Source organism: Equus caballus, chromosome 19 (assembly GCF_041296265.1).
Source record: "Equus caballus isolate H_3958 breed thoroughbred chromosome 19, TB-T2T, whole genome shotgun sequence".
Lineage (NCBI taxonomy): Eukaryota > Metazoa > Chordata > Mammalia > Perissodactyla > Equidae > Equus > Equus caballus.
In genome coordinates, this window is record NC_091702.1 from 6,756,293 (window position 1) to 6,776,144 (window position 19,852).

The window sequence follows — 19,852 nt, forward strand, 5'->3', positions numbered from 1 at the left end:
CTAATGAGAACCCCCGCTTGCCTCAGAGACTTTTCTGTCTGGTAGGACAGACTGACAAATCAGGACTATCAAACGAACCGTGTGAGCTGGCTACTTAAACTTTTTAATAAGCATTCAATTGTTTGTTAACTGCTACATCAATTATTATGTACTTCAAATAATCGTAGGATTGTGCTAAAGTGCTTCCCATGCATTATTTCATTTTAAAATCCTGACTATCCGAATGAGAACCTGCAGCACAGAGAGGTTAAGTAGCTTTCCCATAGTCACACAGCTAGGAGGTACGTCAGAGCCCCCACCAGAGCTGTCTGCAGACACAGCCTGTGTGTTTCTGACTGCCAGACTTCGGGGACACATCTGTTAGGGGAAAGTAAGAGGCAAACCTTCCAGGGGGCTGTGAGCATGGAAGGCTGATGTGACGCCTGAGCTATGGTGAGAATTCCCGCCCTGGCGTTTGCAGTGGCGATTCTCCCTAGGAAGGGTGGCCTGAGAAGGACAGTTTCACTGGGACTGGGGCGGTTCTGATCCCTGTGTTCCAGAGAACTTTCAGAAACGCTGCTCCTGAAACTTAAACACTGTTTCCTTTGAAGTCAAGGGGACGGACCAGCTTGGGGACAGTCCAGCTCCGGCCCCTTGAATCCTCCTGACTGGTCACGTTGTCCGCTCGTAATGGACCTGATAGGTGCTGGGCGTTACACACTTTCCCTCCTAAAGACCCACTTCTTTTCCATCTTTAATATCCAGCTGCTAGCCTTGACTGTAGGAGTCCAATTTTCTTTTTTTAAACCTGGAAGTTGCAGAGCTCTTTCCAAGGGGCTAAATGTGCCCCAGCACTGACCTTGGTTTGTTCCTGATGGAATGAAACAGAAGAGCCAGTGCAAGGGGAAGAGGACAGGAAGGGAAATCCACCCGCAAGCCCTGGTTCCTCAGCCTTCTAGTCCCCGTCTCCGTGCAGCAGGGAGCCCGGGCTGGCGCTATGTCCATGAGGACTCCACGCTCCTCAGTAACAGCCAGCGGGGCCGAGAGCAGACCTCCCCTGGGGCAGATGGTGGGCCCCTGCGTGGGAACCACCTCCTCGCTCACAGTAAGTGAGAGCCGGCATGGCATTCGGCCCTGGACTGGTAGGTGACGGTATGGGTCGGAGGCCAGGATCTGCTCCCTGAAATCTCAGATAGGTGGCTCCTTGTCCCTTCCTCTCCAGAACTGCCCTGTGCCTGTGTGCTATTTTGTTCAACAGCCTGGGCATTCACCACGAACAGGGCACTGATCTCTTACCCAAGCTCACATTTGGCTCCATCTGCTCTGAGTACCAGCAGGTGGAAAATGGAGGCCGATTTTCCTAAGCCAGGATTTTACAGGCAGCCGATGCTGATCTCTGTGTAAGTGAAGGGCCGGCCTCCTTGTAGCTCCACCTGTTGATGGAGCTTCAGACATGGGCTCCCAGAACAGCTTTGACCTCTCCAAGCACAGCTCCCAAGGCTTGCTGCAAAAGGAAATGGACAACCCCCCATGATTACCATTTTGGAAATCGTGTCAATTCCATCTCTTGGGGAGATTGAAGCTCCTGATCCTCGCACCCGCTTCTTTTCCCAGATCTTCTCCCTTCAAGAATCCATGCCTTCACCTCCTCAGAAACCTGCTCCTGAGAGCCTCCTCTGGGCCGATTAACCCCTCTTGGCTCTGACACCTCCGTTACCACACAGCACAGACTCGGTACTTATGTGGCCCATCCAGATGCCAAAGTAAACATGTTCCTGGGGGGATCAGGAACTCATGGATGCTCTCGGTCAGGAGGGACACGGGAGGTCGCTTAGGCTAAATCCTCCCCATCTCTACTTATCTGTGTCACCTGCCGATTGACCATCCCACTTCCCCTTATATACATACCGTGATGGGGAACTCATTACCTCCCAAGAGAGCCCATCTTTGAAGTACCCCAAGTGACTGAAAACCCCAGGGAGGAGCGGAGAGCCAGCGTGGCCAGAACAGCAGCTTCTGAGACAGCCCTCCTGGCTGCACACGCCCGTGCTTTCCCGGGGTTCCCTGGGGCAGGCTGAATGAAAAGGCAGCGCTCGGAGAAAGGCAGACAGGAACTCACGACAATGGCCAAACACTTGAAGACTGTGTTTCATTCCACAAGGAAAGCTTCACCTCCGTGCCTCTTAGTGTGGGCTGGGCTCAGTGGCTTGTTCTAATGAAGGAAAAGTGGCCACAGTGGCAGTGCATGAGTCTGAGACGAGATCAGGACAGGCCTAAGGGACTCGGGTCACTGTCTCTGGGGACACCAGCAGCCCTGTGGTGAGGACACTCAAGCAGCCCCGTGGGGAAGAACTGAGGGAGAAGCCGAGGTCTCTTGCCAAGGAGCCCCGAGAGTGCATCAGCTCGGAAGTGGACCTCCCAGCCACAGTCAAGCTTTCAGATGGTGGCAGCCAGGGCAGTGTCTGACGGAGGCCGACGGTCTGGCTAAGCCGCTCCCGCATTCCCCACCCACGGAACCTGCAGGACATCATGAATGTGGCTTTGAGCCACTAATATGGGGAAGTGACTTGTTAAGCAGCAATAGATAACTAATACACATTTGATAAAACAGATGTTCCTTTTCTGTATTTTCTTGTAGCTTCCAAGGATTCCTGAAGAATTTCAATACCGAGGGCACCTCCCTCTTATCTTTGAGCTTTGAATATGAGTGATAGATTGTGTGGCCATAGGTGGCAGTTTTGTTCTAGCGTGATTATCAACAGCACCCCTCCTTCACTATCACAAGTGTCCTGGTTACTAACAAACTGCACTGTTATCCTGTCTGTGGGTAAATACGTCTCCTACGTGGTGTTTTGGGGGCGGGGGGAGGCAGGCCCTCAGGCTTGGTTCTGTGTCTTGACTCGGTTCCTTCCGTGAGCAATGGGTGGCTGAGGGACTGAACTCCCAGTGGTGGACAGTACACGTGAGCCCAGTAGCAGCCATAGCCAGCAGAGCAGAGCTGCCCGGGAGCTGGAGCCTCCCAGGGTTCTCTGAGTATCTTCACTGTGCCGGGAACCACACACACCGATCAGACCAAACTGCCACTTGCGGAAGGTGTAAGACACTTCCTACCAGCTGCCAAAGAACCTGCAGGCGCCTGCTGTTGGCTGTATCTCGAACACAGCAAAGAGAAAACGGGATTAAAGTCAGGCTTGTTCTTGGATCGGGAGCCCCACCAGGGGAAGCACAGATGCTCCCATGGTCCAGGCTGGCCACACCCTTGTCAGGTTTCTGCTCTGAAGAGATGCCAGGCTCCAGGCGCCAGGAGAGCTGGGATTGGTGGGTCTCTGGAGACAAGCCAGGGCCTCATATCTAGTCTCCAGCAGGCTGCCCCCAGGGAGAGGGGACAACCGTATTTGACATTTCCTCCAGGGCAGGCCCTTCCAAGAGGTACAGACATTTGGGAAACTCCTTCTTTACCTGATCTCTCTCGTGGCAAGTTAGGCCATTTGCCTGTTATTCTGTACTCTTGAAATTGGGAAATAACTGGACCCCGGCCCCTCTTCATGAATGTGAACGCCGTTCCCATTTCCTCTTTGCTGTTTTAGGCAAATCAGCCCCGGTTTCGTTAACTTGCCTCGTGGGTCCTCTTCTCACTCCCTGGATCATGTTTTGCTCTCCTTTGGCTCCACTCCAGTCCCTTGATTTCTCTTAGACTGTGGAGGCCCAGTGTGGCCGTGCAGCTCCGAGAAGGGTCTGCAGGAGGCCGTGGGAAGCAGCGGCTGGTTTGTTGCGTCTGTTTGTTGGTGGTGGGTCTCTGTGCGGTGGAGACTTGGAACTCCTCTTCAGAGGCTGGACTGGCTTCCCCTGTGGGGGTAAAGGAGCAGTTCCCAGTGGGTCTGCAGAGGCCGACTCCTCTGACATGGGTGTGTTGGGCCCCCAAGCCTCGCTACACAGCCTTGCTTGTGGCGTGCTCGGCCTTACTCCTTCACGGGAGTTATTCCAGCCCGCTTCCTGGGTCTCAGTGTTCTGTGCTGCTCTGATGAGCACTTTCACACAGAGCCCCTTTCTCCCGTTAACTCCTCGATGGACTTGGGCAGAAAAGCCAACTCAAGTTCCCAGGGCCTGGGGGTCCTTTGTTCTTCCTCCTGCACTGAGCTCTGGTCTAGGATCTGATGTAGCTTTAAATTTGTAGCAATTACCAAGCATCTGACACTTTTTCTCACCACCGCATCCTGACCAGCAGCATCCCAATGCCATAAGCCTCCAAATCCTCTCAGTGGGAACGTCCCCCACTGCCTCCCTGGCATAGACCCTGCCAGCATTCCTTTCCCTACTCTCAACAGTACTCATCACAGGCCCTCTTCCCATGACCCACCGGTCCTGTGACAGGGCATAGCTTTGAGCCTGCCTACAATAATCCTCACAGACAGCCTCCATCCTGCCTCGGATCTCTCTGCCCCAGGCCTCCAGGATCTCATCAGCTCCCACCGAATCCTGTTCATTACTCTTCTTTAAGGAACAAATGGAGGCTCTGAAAAGTGACCCGCCCATGAATGCATTACTTGATAGCAGGACAGCTGGGGTTGGAAGCTGGGTCTGTCTGGTTCCAAGGATCTCCGTTCCATTCCCCCCTGCTGATGCTGGCCCCAAACCCAAGTCACACCTGCCCCTTCCTTTCTCTCTCTCTCAACCAGGCCCTTCTGATTGGGTGTCACGTCCTGTCCATTCCACCTCAGAAATCCCTCCTGAGTCTGCACCCCTCAGCCCTGCCCCCCAATCCCAGGGCTGGGAATCCTGGGGCCTCCTCTTGGTGATAGTCACAGGCTCCTGAAGCTTGTTTTTCTGTCAGTCCAGCTACTGCTACTGCAAGAGCACTTTTAAAATGAAAATCTGACAAAGCCTCACTGAATCCCTGTTGTCTCCACTGACATATTGAATGTCCTTCAGAGACATATGAGGTATGTGGGACCTGACCACAGCCAGCGTTCAAGCTGTGTCTCTCTCCCACCCCGATACACAGCCCCTCCTTTAGCCATCTGGGACAACTCGACATGCAAAAGTGTTGAACATTCCTGGTTTTCCACAGGCTTCTCCCGATGTCAGAATTCCCTCTACTTCTTTCCACCAGCTGATCCACCCTTCAGGGCCCAGAGTGGGGCCATTTCCTCTGTGTTGTCTTTTCTATGACTCCAGGCAAATTGGAGACTTCCTTCTTTTGCTTGCACACTTCTGTGTATCCACTGCTAGTGTCAGGCTCCACACTCTGCACTCTAATTATTGTTGTGTGAGCCTGTCTGCCTCGCTAGACAGGGAGTCCCTGGTGGCAAGGCCCCTTGACTTGCTCACGGTTATGTCTGCCGACCCATGCCTGGCCCAGAGCCTGGCAAAGAGAAGGGACAGCAATTTCTGGCTGAGCGTGTTCCCACTTGGGTCTCTAAGACTTCTCCTCTCTGTTCAGCTTTCCATTCCAGGCTCAAGAACAGTGATTCCGTGCGTGTGTGTTTGTGCTGAGGTGGAAGAGGATACGTAGACAATACTTCATTCCTCTCCCTGACCATTCTCCCAATAACCTCCATAATTGTTCCAACTAAGGCCTATCACCATTGCAAATGAAGTTAGAACTGGTTTCCACAGAGCTAGCAATCTGTACTAGGACATGTTTTATTTTCAATCTTTGACTTTTAACTAAGTCTGTTACATCTGATACTATTTTTAACTTGAATGGAATAAAATAAAACTCTTTTAAAACTCTGAACAATCTCTAACTGTGTTTTGTTCTGGGAATCAGACAATGGATGAGCATTGTGGTGACTGGGAGATATTACCAACAATGGGAAAAATAAGTAAGCATGAGTGAGAATCATCTGAAACCAGAAGTGTGGGCTGGTACTTACTCAGAAAGTCACATGGAAGGGACTGGGTCACAAAATCAAATTTGAAGGTTTTTTAAAAATTATCATCTCATGTACTAGAGAACCCCTTGCACCTGGTAGAGTGCCAAGTAATGTGACAAAATCTAATCATGGGAAATCAAAACCCTGTCCCCTCAGGAAAATGCTGTCTCTCTTGGGGGCAGGATGCAGACAGTCTTCTGTGCCGTGTGGACAAATGACCCACCGTGGTGAGCAAGCAATGAGGCAGCAAAGAGGAGACTGTTGAAGTCGGGTGGAAGCCGTGCCTGCAGCCCGAGCCGCTAAGGCACACTTCCAGCAGCCCAGGGAGCTGCAGCCTCGCTCTGGCTGGGCTGACGTGGAATTGGATTCCATGTCCCATGGCACTGCGTTGGAACACCAGCAGCAGTACCCAAAAGTGTGGTTTTGCTGTTCAAAACCAGCCACTGCTTCACCTGCCCGTGGAAGGAAGAACGTGCCCTGCGTCTTCATCCCTGAGCAGCATGTTGTCCCCAACCCCATGTTGAGCTTCCTAATGACCATCAGGCTTACATCTGCCAGTGTGGGCCCAATGGTGACCAGCAACACGATCTCCATCCTAGAGGTGACCATCCTGGGGAGAGAAGATGCATGCAGTCAGCGCTGAGACAATAGAGCATCTGTGTCACCCCCCAAATTGGTCCCTTAGTCCTTAAGAGAACAGACGCCAGCAGTCTCAGCACAAATTCTTTTACAGCTGAACCCCGCTTCCTTCTGGTGCTTATACTTATGGCAATTGACCTATTTCACGCTTCTTTCACCGACTTACGTTTGAGTTCTATTTTGGGAAGTGACACAAAAATCTCTTGTATCCTTGCAAAAGAGGAAGAGGAAGAAACACACACAGGCACACACATACACGCTCCCCAGAATTCTAGGCTGTAGTAATAGTCTACAAAGGAGCATTTGTTTTCTGTCACCAAAAAACCTTGTCAGAAAGCACTTAAAAAGTGTCAACAGTCCTTTCAGAAATAAAACATATATATGTTAACTTATTAGATGCTTATCTGGTAAGATGTCTGCGGAGTAATGTCAATACCTGTTGGTGGAAAGTCCCATCTCAGAAACAGGGCCAGACAGTGATGGATGAGTCCCTGCAGGTTCAGATGCCAAGGGCCCTCAGAAAGCCCCCCACTGTGGTGGTGTTGGTGCCCTCCACGGATGCCCACTCCCAGGGCACCCTGTGCACAGCAGAGGGGAGCCCTGCCTGGGGCCGTTGTGCTACCCTCTCACCTTCTGGCACTGTGTCAGACCATGCTTCATGGCTAGCCACAGGGTTTCCTCTACGTAGTGTCACTTTAATCAGAGGTTGGATATCAGAGTACTGACCTGACAATGAGCCACTGGAATAAAAACTACATACCTGAGTATACAAGACAATTACATTCCGGGTGGCAGATGACCAGACACCCAGTTCCCAAGTGCTATCTTAGGCCTGACAGCACTGACACTATGACAATGGCAGTGCCCATTTGTTGAGTATATATTACAGTCCAAACACCTCACATATATTGTTTATAAACTTCCCTATTCCCTGTGAGGGATATTTTAGCTTACCATTTTAAAAACGAAAAACTACGCCTCAGTGATATTAAATAAATTACTCAAGACACCCCAACTACTAAGTAGCAAACCCAAACTAGGACTCGCACCCAGGTCTGCCTAATTCCAGAGACTGCATTTTCTTCCCCTAAACCAAATTGCCTCTTATAAAAGCAGATTCCACCCAGATTTGGACTTAAATCCTGTGATCATCCCACTGCCAGTAAAGCATTTGGTTTCTTTCCCTTATCGCCTATAAGATGAGAGCACTCTTTAACCTTGGTAGATTTTTAAGGCAATTAAAAATGGAAAGACATTAAAAATGATATGGCATCCTGGATCAGATCCTGGAAACAGGGCATTAGTGGAAAAACTAGTGAACTCCGAATGGAGTCTGGCATTTAGTTAATAGTAATTTACCGATGTTAGTGTCCTGGCTTGGACACATGGACCGTGTGATTTTAGACGTTGACAATAGGGGAAACTGGGCGAAGGGTATGCGAGAACTCTCTGTGCTATCTCTGTCACTTTTCTGTAAATCTGAAGTGATTCCAAAATTTAAAAGTTTACCTTTTTAAAAAAGGGACACCTAAATAAATAAAAGGACAAAAATGGAAATGTGGTAATCCTCCTGTGGTTCCTGAGTCTCAAGATTTGCACAAGTAGATTTATCATAAGCTGAAGAGACAGGAGGACTAACAATTTCTACTTGTACATCAATGCATTGGGATTAATATACTTATTTAACAAATTTACTTAAAAACACTACCAAATGCATTGTTGTTTTTTGTCCTTGTTTATTTTATTAATCGACGAATGCCGAGTGGAACTACTATCCAATGTAAACATTTGTTTTCTAAATGAAAAGATAAGCCATAAATATTTTTAAATGATTCCATATAAGGGGAAGAAGGGATCGTGACAAGGAGGAAGGAAGAGGCTAGACTCCACTGAATATACTTTGTAGGTGTGATTTTGAAACCATGAATGTAGTCTTATACAAGTATAAAATGAAGTGAAATATTCAGGAAAGAAATCCCTAGAAGTCAAGAGCAAATTGAAATAAATAAACCTAGCCATCTACTGATTTGTGGCATGACCACAAAGACAGAAACTATTCCATGTGACTTTAAAATACTCATTTGACTGTACATCCTTAGTAAGACATACCCGAAGAACAGGAAGAACATACAAAAGAAAGAACAACTTAAAGGGTATTCACAATCGTGTTATTGACTCTATGGTTAGGGTTGTTCTTCTGAGACTTAAGATTGATGGGATCAAGTGAAATAGCTCCTGAATTTTAACCAGAAGCAGTCTGATCAACTCATTATACGTTGTATTTTAAAAAACGCTTTCCAGCTTTATGCACTAAAATGTCTGGAAACAATGACACACCCATCACTAGTGAAAGCTTCTAGTGTCTAGATTGTGGACTCCAAGCACCATTTCTCATTAACTGCAACCAGGGCTCCTGGGAGAAATGGCTGCTTCCAGGTCTGGGACAAGCAATGTAGCAGGTGAGCATGAAAATCTTGTCGTATCCAAAGATAGGAAGCCATCAAAGATAACTCGAGTCTTGTCAAAAGGACCCAGGAGTTGACCTGACTAGGCTCCCATTAGTCAAAGATGGAGCAATTTGAGCATCAAAAGTAATAACAGTGACTTGAAAGACACCAAAATATTTGTACAGTCATGCATCACTTAACGACGGGATACGTTCTGAGAAATCCATCCTTAGCCAGTGTTGCCCTTGTGTGAACATCACTGAGTGTACTTACACTAACTTAGATGGGATAGCCTCCTTCACACCTAGGCTCTATGGTACTAATCTTTCAGGACCACCAACATATACATGGTCTGTCGTTGACCTAAACGTCATTATACCGGGCGTGACTGCATTCACGAATTCACTAGGATAGATTAAAAAAAAGGCAAACAGAAAACATCCCTTTGGTGGCTCAGGATGCCAGAGAACCAACACAATCTTTGGAAAATGGGTTAATGAAAAGAGAGATTCAAGCATTTATCCTGACTTCTGTAAGAACCCTACCTTAGGGTATTCAAACAGTTGACGAGAGAAAGTCCCTTATAGAAATGGGCCAGGTAATGAATGAAAAAGGATCCATGGAGTGAGGGCATAACCATTTTGCACCCCCTAATGAAACAACAGATCTAGGAATGGTCATTGGTGGCTACAAAGATCTCAAAGAGAGATGGCCAGACATGGTGCCTCCTGATGAAAGTCTACAAATTTGATGTCTGAATCTAGCTGAGTCAATTTTAACAAAATGCCTGAGGAGCAGAAAAACAGATTCAAAGTCTCCGTGGGGACACAGCTAGCTAACTCTGGACTGTAGGAAACTAGAGCAGTGCCACCCAACGTGCCTTCACAGACCAGCATCAGCGTGATTCGGGAGCTTGTTAGAAATGCACATTCTCAGGCCTTAGGTTATTGTTAATTTTTTAAGGTATGGCGGTGCTTTGGTGGTTCTATTTTACAAAGTCCTTTCTTTTAGTAATGTGTATTTAAATATTTGTGCATGAAATGATATCCTATTTGAGATTTGTCTCTACTAATTTTGGGGTGGGAAGTGGGAAAAGAGGTGGGGTTATAACAGAAACAAGATGAGCCATGACTTCATAATGATGGAGGCCGGGTGCTGGCTACATGGCAATTCTTTCTACTCCTCTGTTTTTAATACTCAGCCTTTCCATAATAAGATGGATTTTAAAAGAGTCTAATTCAGGCAAACAATGTAGCAAATATAACAAAATGTTAATTATTAAATGGGTTGATGGATGTATTAGGGTAGCTATTACCCTTTTCTCTCTACTTCTCCATGTGCTTGAAAAGGTTTCTACTTAAAACTAAAAAGACTTTCACTGGGAAAAACTGAAGTAGGTGCTCACGCTTCAAAACATGGGAGTCACTGTAGAAAACACTGACGTCTTTGCTGTAACAATTATTGATGAAAGTGTATGTGCAGACACCATATTACACAAATTCAGATGTGATTACCTTGTTGTCAACACCAGTGTTAATCAGCAGGAAATGAGGTCCAGGGAGCTGTCGCCCAGAGTCACAGGCTGTGCCTGCGGTCAGTCCCAAGCCGATCTCTACCTATCCTGTGATCTTCCTGGTACTGGAACATGTACATTTCAGATTCACATCATTTTTCCGGTTTATTGTTGATCATTCCTATGACTTGGGGATGCTTTCTGTGTTCTAGGATATCAAGTGATAACATTCTGTGCTGTGTGTTTGTTACTTGATTTTTGACTTTAAAATGTGTCATTGGGTTATAACATACATTCAGAGAATTGCGTGAATATGAAGTATGCAGCTGCACGAGTGTCACCTATGTCTTGTGGACAGGTTTCTGGAACCCCTCTCCCTGGCCCGATGGGTGAATCTAGCCCACAAACTGCATAGGCGTTAAGTCAGTCCGATAACACCCACGCTGTGCTGCGCAGGAGCCGTGCAGGCCGTCTTCAGCCTGTGTCACACGACCTTGCGTCCCCACGTCTCATGACTGAAGACGCCAGTTGCACCTCTGCAGAGCAGGAAGAGGTGAAGGGCAGCTCGCTCTCACCCTCCCCCGCTGCATTGCTTAGAGATTGTGGGAATAGTTAACGACCCTGGTCCTCGTCTCCCTCCACACGTAGATAACGTCAGCGTCTCTGAACTTGTTTGATGTGTGACTGAAGATGCTTGTTTATGTCACCCAGATGCACTGTATCCTTTGTGACATAGATGAAATCTAGTGGCAAGTTTTTTCCCTCTTCTCCTCTTCCCTGCACGTACACTGTTGGTAAAAGAGACAGAAGCTGCCCTTCACCTCACACCCTCGGAGCAGTCCCATCAGAGCACCCTGTGGAACTGGTTCTCGGGGTCCCACTCCTCACCCCGAGTATTGAATGAACTCCATCACTAATATCACCTGCAGCTTTCTCTCAGTTGACACTATGCAACCTGTGTACCACCTCCCGGGGCAGGATGTAGAATATTTCCCATGCCTCCACCCCTTGTGCCCCTCCCTTGTCACAACCCTCCTCCTGGGAAATGGCTATGCTGAGGTCTACCACCAGAGATAGAAGTAGGATCCTAGTGGGTGGTCTTTTCTGTCCTGCTCTTTCACTCATCATGATGTCTGGGAGAGTCACACTGTTGCTGCAGGTGGCAGGAGCTTATTGCTTTTTGTTGCTGTGTAGTATTCCATCATGTGAATATACTCAAGTTACTTATCTATCCTATTTGATGGAAAGTTGAGTTGTTTCCAGTTCTCCACTATTGTGAGTAGACTGGCGATGAACATTCCCATAAGAGTCATCTGGCAGATGTGTGCAGCCACGTGTCATGGAATAAACCCTGGGTGGAATTGCTCAGTCAGAGGAAACCAAACCATATGTTTACCTTTGGGAGGTCATGGGCAAAGCACTTCCAACAAGGTCCTCACAACTATGACTCCCGCCAGCAGCAAATGAGAGTCCCTGCTGCTTCATCTTCCCAGTGACACAGTTGTCACTGTCCTTGCCATTCTGCTATCAGCATTTAGGAACCTCCTCCAAACTGTCCAGTGTTCCTCTGCAGAGTCAGTGTGCCCTCCTGTGGCTCGCACAGCATCTTCTCCATCTCTGCCACAGCTCTTGCCATCTCTGGTGGAGCTTTGCTTCCTCTGTGTCTCCCCTCATTAGAATCTAACTCCCCAGGGGCAAGGGCGGTGCTTTCTTCTTCTTCTTGATATTCCAGGAGCTTACACAGGGCCAGGGACACAGTCCTGGCTCAATCAGAGTTTGATTCAATGAGTAAATGAATGAGTGGATGAATGAATGAATCAGTCAATTAATCAATATTCTGAAGAAATTAAAACCTACTTACCTGGCGGGACATGGTGCACATTTTATATAAACAACTAAGCTCTTAGGGCCACGCGAACCTCTCTCCAGAGCTGTACACACAGGGAGAATTTTTGGCCTGAAATTCAGAGAGCGCTCAGGGATGGGGAGAAGCTTTCATCTCCAAGGCCTCATTTGCACTGGGCCTGCAGCACAGAGGAGCAGGACTCGGTGCCAGGATGGGGCTGCCCAGGCTGTGCTGAGCTTGGATAGTGTGGATCCGCTTTGCAAAGCCCACCTCTTCCCCTCGAGCGACCGGATCCCCAGGATCCCAGGAAACAGCATGTGCACGCCCTTCCATTTCTCAGTCGCTGCCGAGACCAGCAGGCTCCTCCGTGTGCCGGCTTGGTGGGCTACAAAGGCTACGCCCACCCTGGCCCCACCTCTGAGTTCAGGGATTCCCAGCCATGACCTCGGGGTCTAGATGCACGTGCCCAGAGGAGAATGATCATGGAGATGCAGTTTTGGTCTCCTCTAATAGACAGGTCTGCCTGTCTATTATGTATAATTTATTATATTTATATATATATAATATATAAATTATATACAAAATATAATTTATAATATATAGTAAAATATAATAATTTATATATAATATAAAGGCTGCCATTTGTATAATGGGAGATTGAGAGTGCCCTGCTGTGTTACAATAACCTGAGAGCCTGTGGAGACAATTCTAACCACCAACAATTCAAAGGCAAAGCCCATCGTTCAGGAAAACATTTGGTTTTCATTGAACTTCTGCATTGTGATTACCCCAGTGGACTGATATCTGCGACTTTTGTTATGAGCTGTTTAGGAGCATTTTGACATGTAGGGGGTGCTGCCGAATGGAAAACAAATGTTCAAAGAGATGAGCACTGAGAAAAGCAGAGTTCTGAGAGAGAGACCGTGGGCACTGGCATGAACGTCATTCTAGTCTCACCAGGGTTTCTTCAAGTCACACCAGCCTGGAGGTGAGAAGAGGCAGAATTCTTACTGCATTTATCTAAGGGTTTACTGCATTGTCTCTACTGGCTCCTGAGGGCACAAGACTCAGCCCTTTACTTCCAGGTGGCCCCTAGGACTGTCACATGTACAACTTGAGCCAACATCCTTGGCCTCCGTTGTGCCCCACTTCCCCTGGCCCTGCCCTCAGCCCCATCTCCCTGAAGCAGTGATCAAGGAAACGGCAGAAGTGCCCGATGCCCAGGGCTGAGCTCTGGCAGCATGCCCTGGGACAGGTGACCACAACCAGCCTGCCTGCTTTCCCAATGTCCCCTGGGAGTTTTAGTGAAGACAGCAGCTGTCAATTCAGCCTGAAATGTCTATCACAGTGGCATACTCTCATGCTTACTTCCCCTGTTCCCCCAAGGAAAGACGGTCCTGTGTGGCTGTCCTCATTTCTCCAGGCTGCTGGACCATTTCTGCCAGGCAAATTCCCAGCTTTGTGTTACAGGAGGAGAGGATGGGATGGGGACGGCAGGAGAGAGGCCAGCGAGAGAGGCGAAGCTTCCTCCCGAAGTCCATTGACGCGATTTGTGTCCCAAAAAGAAGGTCTGGACTTCCTGTGGGTCTGCTTGTGGCTTTTGAACCATGCTTCTTGAACGTCACCCCAGCTGTGGCCTGAGTAGGCCCCATTCCAGTCCCCTCTTCTCCTAGGACTCAGACGTGAACAAATGTAAACGCGAGGCAGCCTCAGTCCTCAGAACAGCCCGTCCTCTTGGGTGACCCAGGCCCCCCGAGCAGACCTGCAGCCTGAAGGGCTGTCTCTTCTCCAGGATGAGTTCCATGCAGGAGGCTGCCCGCCTGTCTGCCCACCCAGGTCACTGCCCCCAGGGAGCAAGGCTGGGGGTTAAGCTGGTACGGGAGTAAATGGCCAAGAAGGGCTTCCTCCAGCAGCTCTTCCCATCCCCTCAGGCTGGGTCCTGCAGCAAGGGGCAGCGGACACACCCCAGGAAGGCCGGAGTCACTGTCCCCAGTGACAAATGTAAGCAATCAAAGCTCACCCCCTAGTCAATTATTCAGATAAATCTGAACAACATCAGATGGCCCATAAAGGTCTGTTTGTTTCATTTTACCCCAATTAGACTAGATTTATGGCACTTGGATTCATAGGTGCACACATCCATCAGTGTCGGGGAACATCTACATGTGGCTGACCAGGAGTGAAATTGTGGTGTTTGAAAGATGTTTCCAAGTCAGTGACGTCCTACTTTCCAGAAATAGTTAATGACAGGAAACAGTGCTAATTAGTGGTAATGAGGGCAAAACGCAAGACTTCAATTACATAACATCCTATAAATTCTGTATGCGTTTCTATCATCTTCCTGTTTCTCACTCTGTCTCTCACTCTCTAGCTACATAACTAATAAATGTAAAAATGATAGAAAACACACCAAAATATTCTCACTGGTTATTTTGGGTTGCTGGAATTGTTGGTGACTTTTCTTTGCTTATTGAAATTTTTTGCAGTTTCAAATTTTTCTTCACTTTTATATAGTTAGCCTTTGTTGTGTAACAAACTACTCTAAAACTTAGTTACTCAAAACAAAAAACAAGAAATATTATTTCTGACAAGTCTGTGGGTCCGTGGGGCTGGTCCCTGGATCCAGGCCTGCTTGTTGGGTCTCTGCGGTCAGCTGAAATGGAGCTTTAAGTTTAATATATTTCATCTTCAATGATTTAAGCAGTATTTTTAATCACTTTAATGGTATTTTAAAAATCACTATTGTGTTCGGATCCCCTCTAAAACTGATTCAGGATATATTCTTATCACATTCTCACAAAACATTTGGTAGTGGCCTAGATTTATTACTATTTTGTAACAATTCTAGTCACATTGGAATCCTGCAAAAGATGTTTCAATAAGCTAATATTTAGAAATATTTAAGACTGTCCCTCTGTTAGGAGAAAATGTCGTCAATCACGGCAATATTCTCATTTGAAAACAAGATAAGCAGAGAAATGCACTTTACAAATAGTATAGATAATTTGTCTTTCTTGAAAGCCAGGAATGTAAAATTATAATAATTTCTGATTTTGATATATATAAAACATTGAAAATTAAAATAATGTTTATTAATACATCTCATCTTTGTCTTTCAATATATTTTCAGCTACTTCCACGTCATAGGAAATTTAGCATTAACAATTCTTGCAGCGGATGTAGGATTGAACACTTTTCCCTTTCGCCCAGGAATTCTGTAGTCTCCAGGCGTGTCCTGTGTCCCCAGCTCCCTCCCGGGAAGGCCCAACATCTTGCACATCCTTTCACGAGGGCACCTGTGTGTCTGAATCTGTGCACGATTCCTCCCACAAACCTCACAAGCCTGTGACACAGCACAGCGGGCTGTGATCGCCCCATGAGCCCCATAAAGGGCGATCCTGTGCACAATAGGCCTCAGGAACACACGCCCTGAGGGAGTAGAGAACAAGCCCCAGGAACAGTCCAGACCATGCAGCTCTGTGCGCATGACCGAAGGAGAGTGTCAGAGGAGGCACACAGGCCCCTGCTGGGCCGGAAGCGGGCAGGGAGCATCCTCTTCCCGAGGGAGCGGCACGTCGATCCTGGGGACAGGAAGCTCTTGTCTCACTGCGGCCAGGAACCAGCATCCATGGGCAGCACACCCAGCACCACACCCTGGTCTCTGGGGCCCCGGTCAGAACAAGGCGGTGGTGGGCACCCTGTGCCCCCGGCCGGGGAGCAAGCTGGCTACCGCTAAGCAGGGACTCCTAAGCCGAGGCACAGCAGCTCAGTGGTCACACTGTTCAGTCCCTTAATTTCTGAAGTTCAAATGGAATGGGCACCGTATCACAGGCCTTGATGAGAGTGGATTATGATAACAAGAAGTACAGGTCAAAGTGCAACACGCGGTGCGCATCCTCTGTGCTGCTAATGAATGAGGAGAATTTAAAAGAAAAGAAAATACCCTTCACAAAAGGGTACAAAATCAAAATAAATAAAATCCTTACATAAACATCTAAACAAGTAAAGACAAATCTGTATCAGAAAACTACCAAATGCTGTGGAAAGCTAGCAATGAAAACCTACCTAATAGGAGACGTATTTCACTTCCATGATCAGTAGACTCAGTATAATGAAGATGTCAGCTCGTCCCGACTGGACCTATAGAGTCAACACAACCCCAGTCAATGTCCCAGTCAGACACTTTGTAGATATCTACAAACCGTTTCTGCACCTGGAATATCCTGCACAACACTGAAGAGCAAAGTTGAGTAAGCCGCACTTCCCCGTTCCAGGATTTAGAAAGGTACAGGGAGTGTGATGCTGGGGTAAGAATGTGCCAGGAGATAAATAGAAAAGAATACAGAGTCCACAGATAGACTAACAAACATGGGCAACTGATCTTTGTCAAAAGATCAGAGGCAATTTGATGGAGAAAAGTTAGTCTTTTAAACAAATGGTGATGGCACAATCGGGTGACCATATGGAAAAAACTTAACAAAGATGCCAACTTTTCACATGACACAAATATTCACAAAAATTGTTCATGGATGTAAACATAAACTGCGAAACTATCAAAATTCTAGAACTAGCAAAGGAGAAGATATGACCTGAGTTTTCATAATGACCTTTTATCTTCAACATTGAAAGAACGAGTCTTCAATGAAAAATCCAGTTAAGGTGGACTTTGTTAGAATTAACATTTTCTACTCTGTGACAATCACTATTAAGAGAAGAAAAAGACCAACCCTAGACTGTGGGAAATCTTTGGAAGAAGCCTATCTAAGAAAGGGCTTGTATTAAAATATACAAAGCATCATAAATTCAACAATAAGAAAACAAACATTCCAATGAAAAATGGTTAAAGATCTGAACAGACACCTCGCTCATGAAGGTGTAAGCATACAATAAGCATGCAAGAAGATGCTCAAAATCACTTATCATTAGAGAGAAGCAAGTTGAAACAAAGTGAGACGCCTCGACACACAAATAGACGAGATCAATTCATGGCTGGGGGGTAGGACAGCACAGACTCTCTGTCGTCACTGCTGCCCATGCCGAGTGGTGCAGCCACTGTGGAAGACACTTGGGCACTTTCTTACAGAGCTAAACATCATCTTAACACGTGATCCCTCAACCATCTTCCTAGGTATTTACACAATGTTTTCAAATAGAACGTCAACAAAAAAGCCAGCACACGTATATAGACTGCACCTCATTTATACAGGCAGGGAACTTGAATGAACAAAGATATCCTTCCATAAATGAAAGGACACCCAAATGAGGTACATCCATGCAATGTAATGCTATCAGGTGCCAACACTGAAAGAGCTATCAAGATGAAAACACATGGAGGAATCTCAAATTCACCTTTCTAACAGAAAGAAGCATCTGTGAAGGCCAGGTAGAGTACGGTCTCATTGATATGGCATTCTGCAAACACAAAGCTATCAATTTGATCCACAGATCAGCTTCCCAGAGCTGTGCAGGGCTGGGGTCGGGGGAGAGGGATGAAGAGGTCAGGAAATCCGTGGGATGCTTTAATGGCGGATACTTGCCTCTCTGCCTTTGACAAAATCCCCAGATTTTTACAGTGGAAAGAGCAAATCTTGACTTACACAAATTAGTAAAATGATTTAGGTGGGTGGATCCTTGGATGGAATGCAGATGAGATTAGAGAGTCTAACCGTATTGAGAATGGAAGAAACAAACTCACTGCAAGTGGTGGGGGAAGTGGTGCTGAGCTAAGGACCTTTGGAAATGACTGGAATCTGTACAACTACAGGAAAAGACACCGAGCAAGCAGAGAGCCCTGCTTGATAAAGTTCTTTCTCAACAGTTACTGGTTAATAACTGTGAGGCCCCTATGCATCTAGACCGGGATTGGAGAAAGGACTGAGTGGTCGTCAGACGGCAGGAGCCAGGGTTCCACTACTGCAGGGGCAGGTTTCGGGGAGGGCAGGGCGCGGGCTGGAGGGCTCCATGTGGCCATTCGCTCGACTGAGAAGCCGTGCTCGGAACTGACGTTGACCTTAATCTAAACATGGCTGTTTCCATATAGACACATATACAGCAGACAGTGTACACATGGTAAGGTCAGCACACCAGCCTAACTTAAGCATCCTGCCACCGAGAGGGCCAAGAAGCAAGGACACACCGGAGCAACCAGCACACTGAGCTCACAGATGCACGTTTTTAATGCCATGGTCTCATACAAGGAGCCAGTGCTCCTTGAGGAAAAGGCTGATTCCAGGCTGAGGCTGAGAAGGCGCAAGACAATGCTGCAGAATCCTGTAGAAAAGTAAGGAGGCGTTATATCCCCAACTAAAATACACAGGCGCCATAGTTTTCCATCACATTGATGTCGTAAGAATATTTAAGCATTAAAACCTACCCGGCGGTGTAGTGGCTGAGTCAAATGCTTCATTTCGGCTGCCCAGAATTCACAGGTTCAAATCCTAGGCGCAGACTTATGCCCTGTCCATCAAGCCATGCTGTGGTAGGTGTCCCACAGACAAAAGAGAGGAAGATTGCCACACATGTGAGGGACGCTGGAGGCAGAAAGAGGCAGCGGAGCTCCGTCGGGACAAGGAGCGGTCTCATGCCCGCCAGCGTGGCTCTGAGAGTTTGAGAAAGAGGCCCCTTCAGAATCAGTGGGGGCATCAGTTGGACATTTGTTTAGTTAAGAAAATGGTCTGTTCAGCTCAAACACTTCAAAATCAGAGCGATGTGCATGGAGCAAAGGTAGTTGGTGTTGGTTTCTGGCCCGTGTGCGCTCACGCCCCCATCCATTCGCTGAGTGACTGAGCTTCTCCACGTGAGCCGCAGCGGCTCCTGGGCCCTTTGCACTTCAGGTTCCCATACAATGCACAGGTTAGCATGGGATCTCTGTGCCTCCTTCCAGCTCCGTCTGCCTCATTGCTACATTCACATAAGGACACATTCCACTAGGGAACTATTGTTGCTGTCGTTAGGACACGAAAAACGCATCCTGGGCCCTCCTGAGAGGTGCTGCCGGGCCTCACATGCCTCCTGGATGCAGGGTTCAGTGTGGTTGGCATGCCCTCTGTGGGCCATGGTCACACCAAGCCCGTGCTCAGCAGCTTTTCTCACATCCCGGTCCCAGGCCACAGGGCGAGGAAGGGGCAGCAGGCCAGCAGGCCCTGGGGCCTGAACCACTCAGCAGGTCAGCACTCCCGTTTGAATCCACGCTTGGGGTGAACACCAGGGAACAAGCACCCTAGGCTCCCCTGGGCTCCTGAGGTGTTTCGGGTGCCCCTTCCCTGCCCCCTTGCTCCATACCCCATGCACTGGGAGCCCTTCCACCCAGGACATCAGGAGGCTTAGCCCCTCCAGCCTGGCTATGGGAACCCCGAAGCCTCGTGGTCGTGCCCTCGTGGCAGGGAGCCTCTCTTTTTTCTGGAAATGAACTCCAGTCGTGCTGGCTGAGGGCTCCAGCCCTGTTTGTTTGAGGTTCCATCCGTCGCCCAGGCTGCATGCCTGCTGTTCTCTGAGACGGGGCCCCGTTTTCCTTAACGTGCCCTGTTGTTCACCACAAGCTCTCTGGGCCTCC

At 47.9% G+C, this 19,852-nt stretch overlaps 1 protein-coding gene across 1 annotated transcript in view; it reads right to left on the reverse strand.

Annotated features, from left to right (window-relative positions):
• Positions 1-1,369: 1,369 nt before the first annotated feature.
• The window catches only part of LOC138919062 (ral guanine nucleotide dissociation stimulator-like), a 31,680-nt gene continuing 13,197 nt past the window's right edge, over positions 1,370-19,852 (reverse strand). Inside the window, exons 15-16 of the mRNA XM_070243069.1 lie at positions 6,405-6,465; positions 1,370-1,483 (exon numbers count right to left, since the gene is read on the reverse strand). Coding sequence (XP_070099170.1) covers positions 1,427-1,483; positions 6,405-6,465 — 118 coding nt within the window. The 3' untranslated portion in view covers positions 1,370-1,426. The remainder of the gene's footprint in view (positions 1,484-6,404; positions 6,466-19,852) is intronic.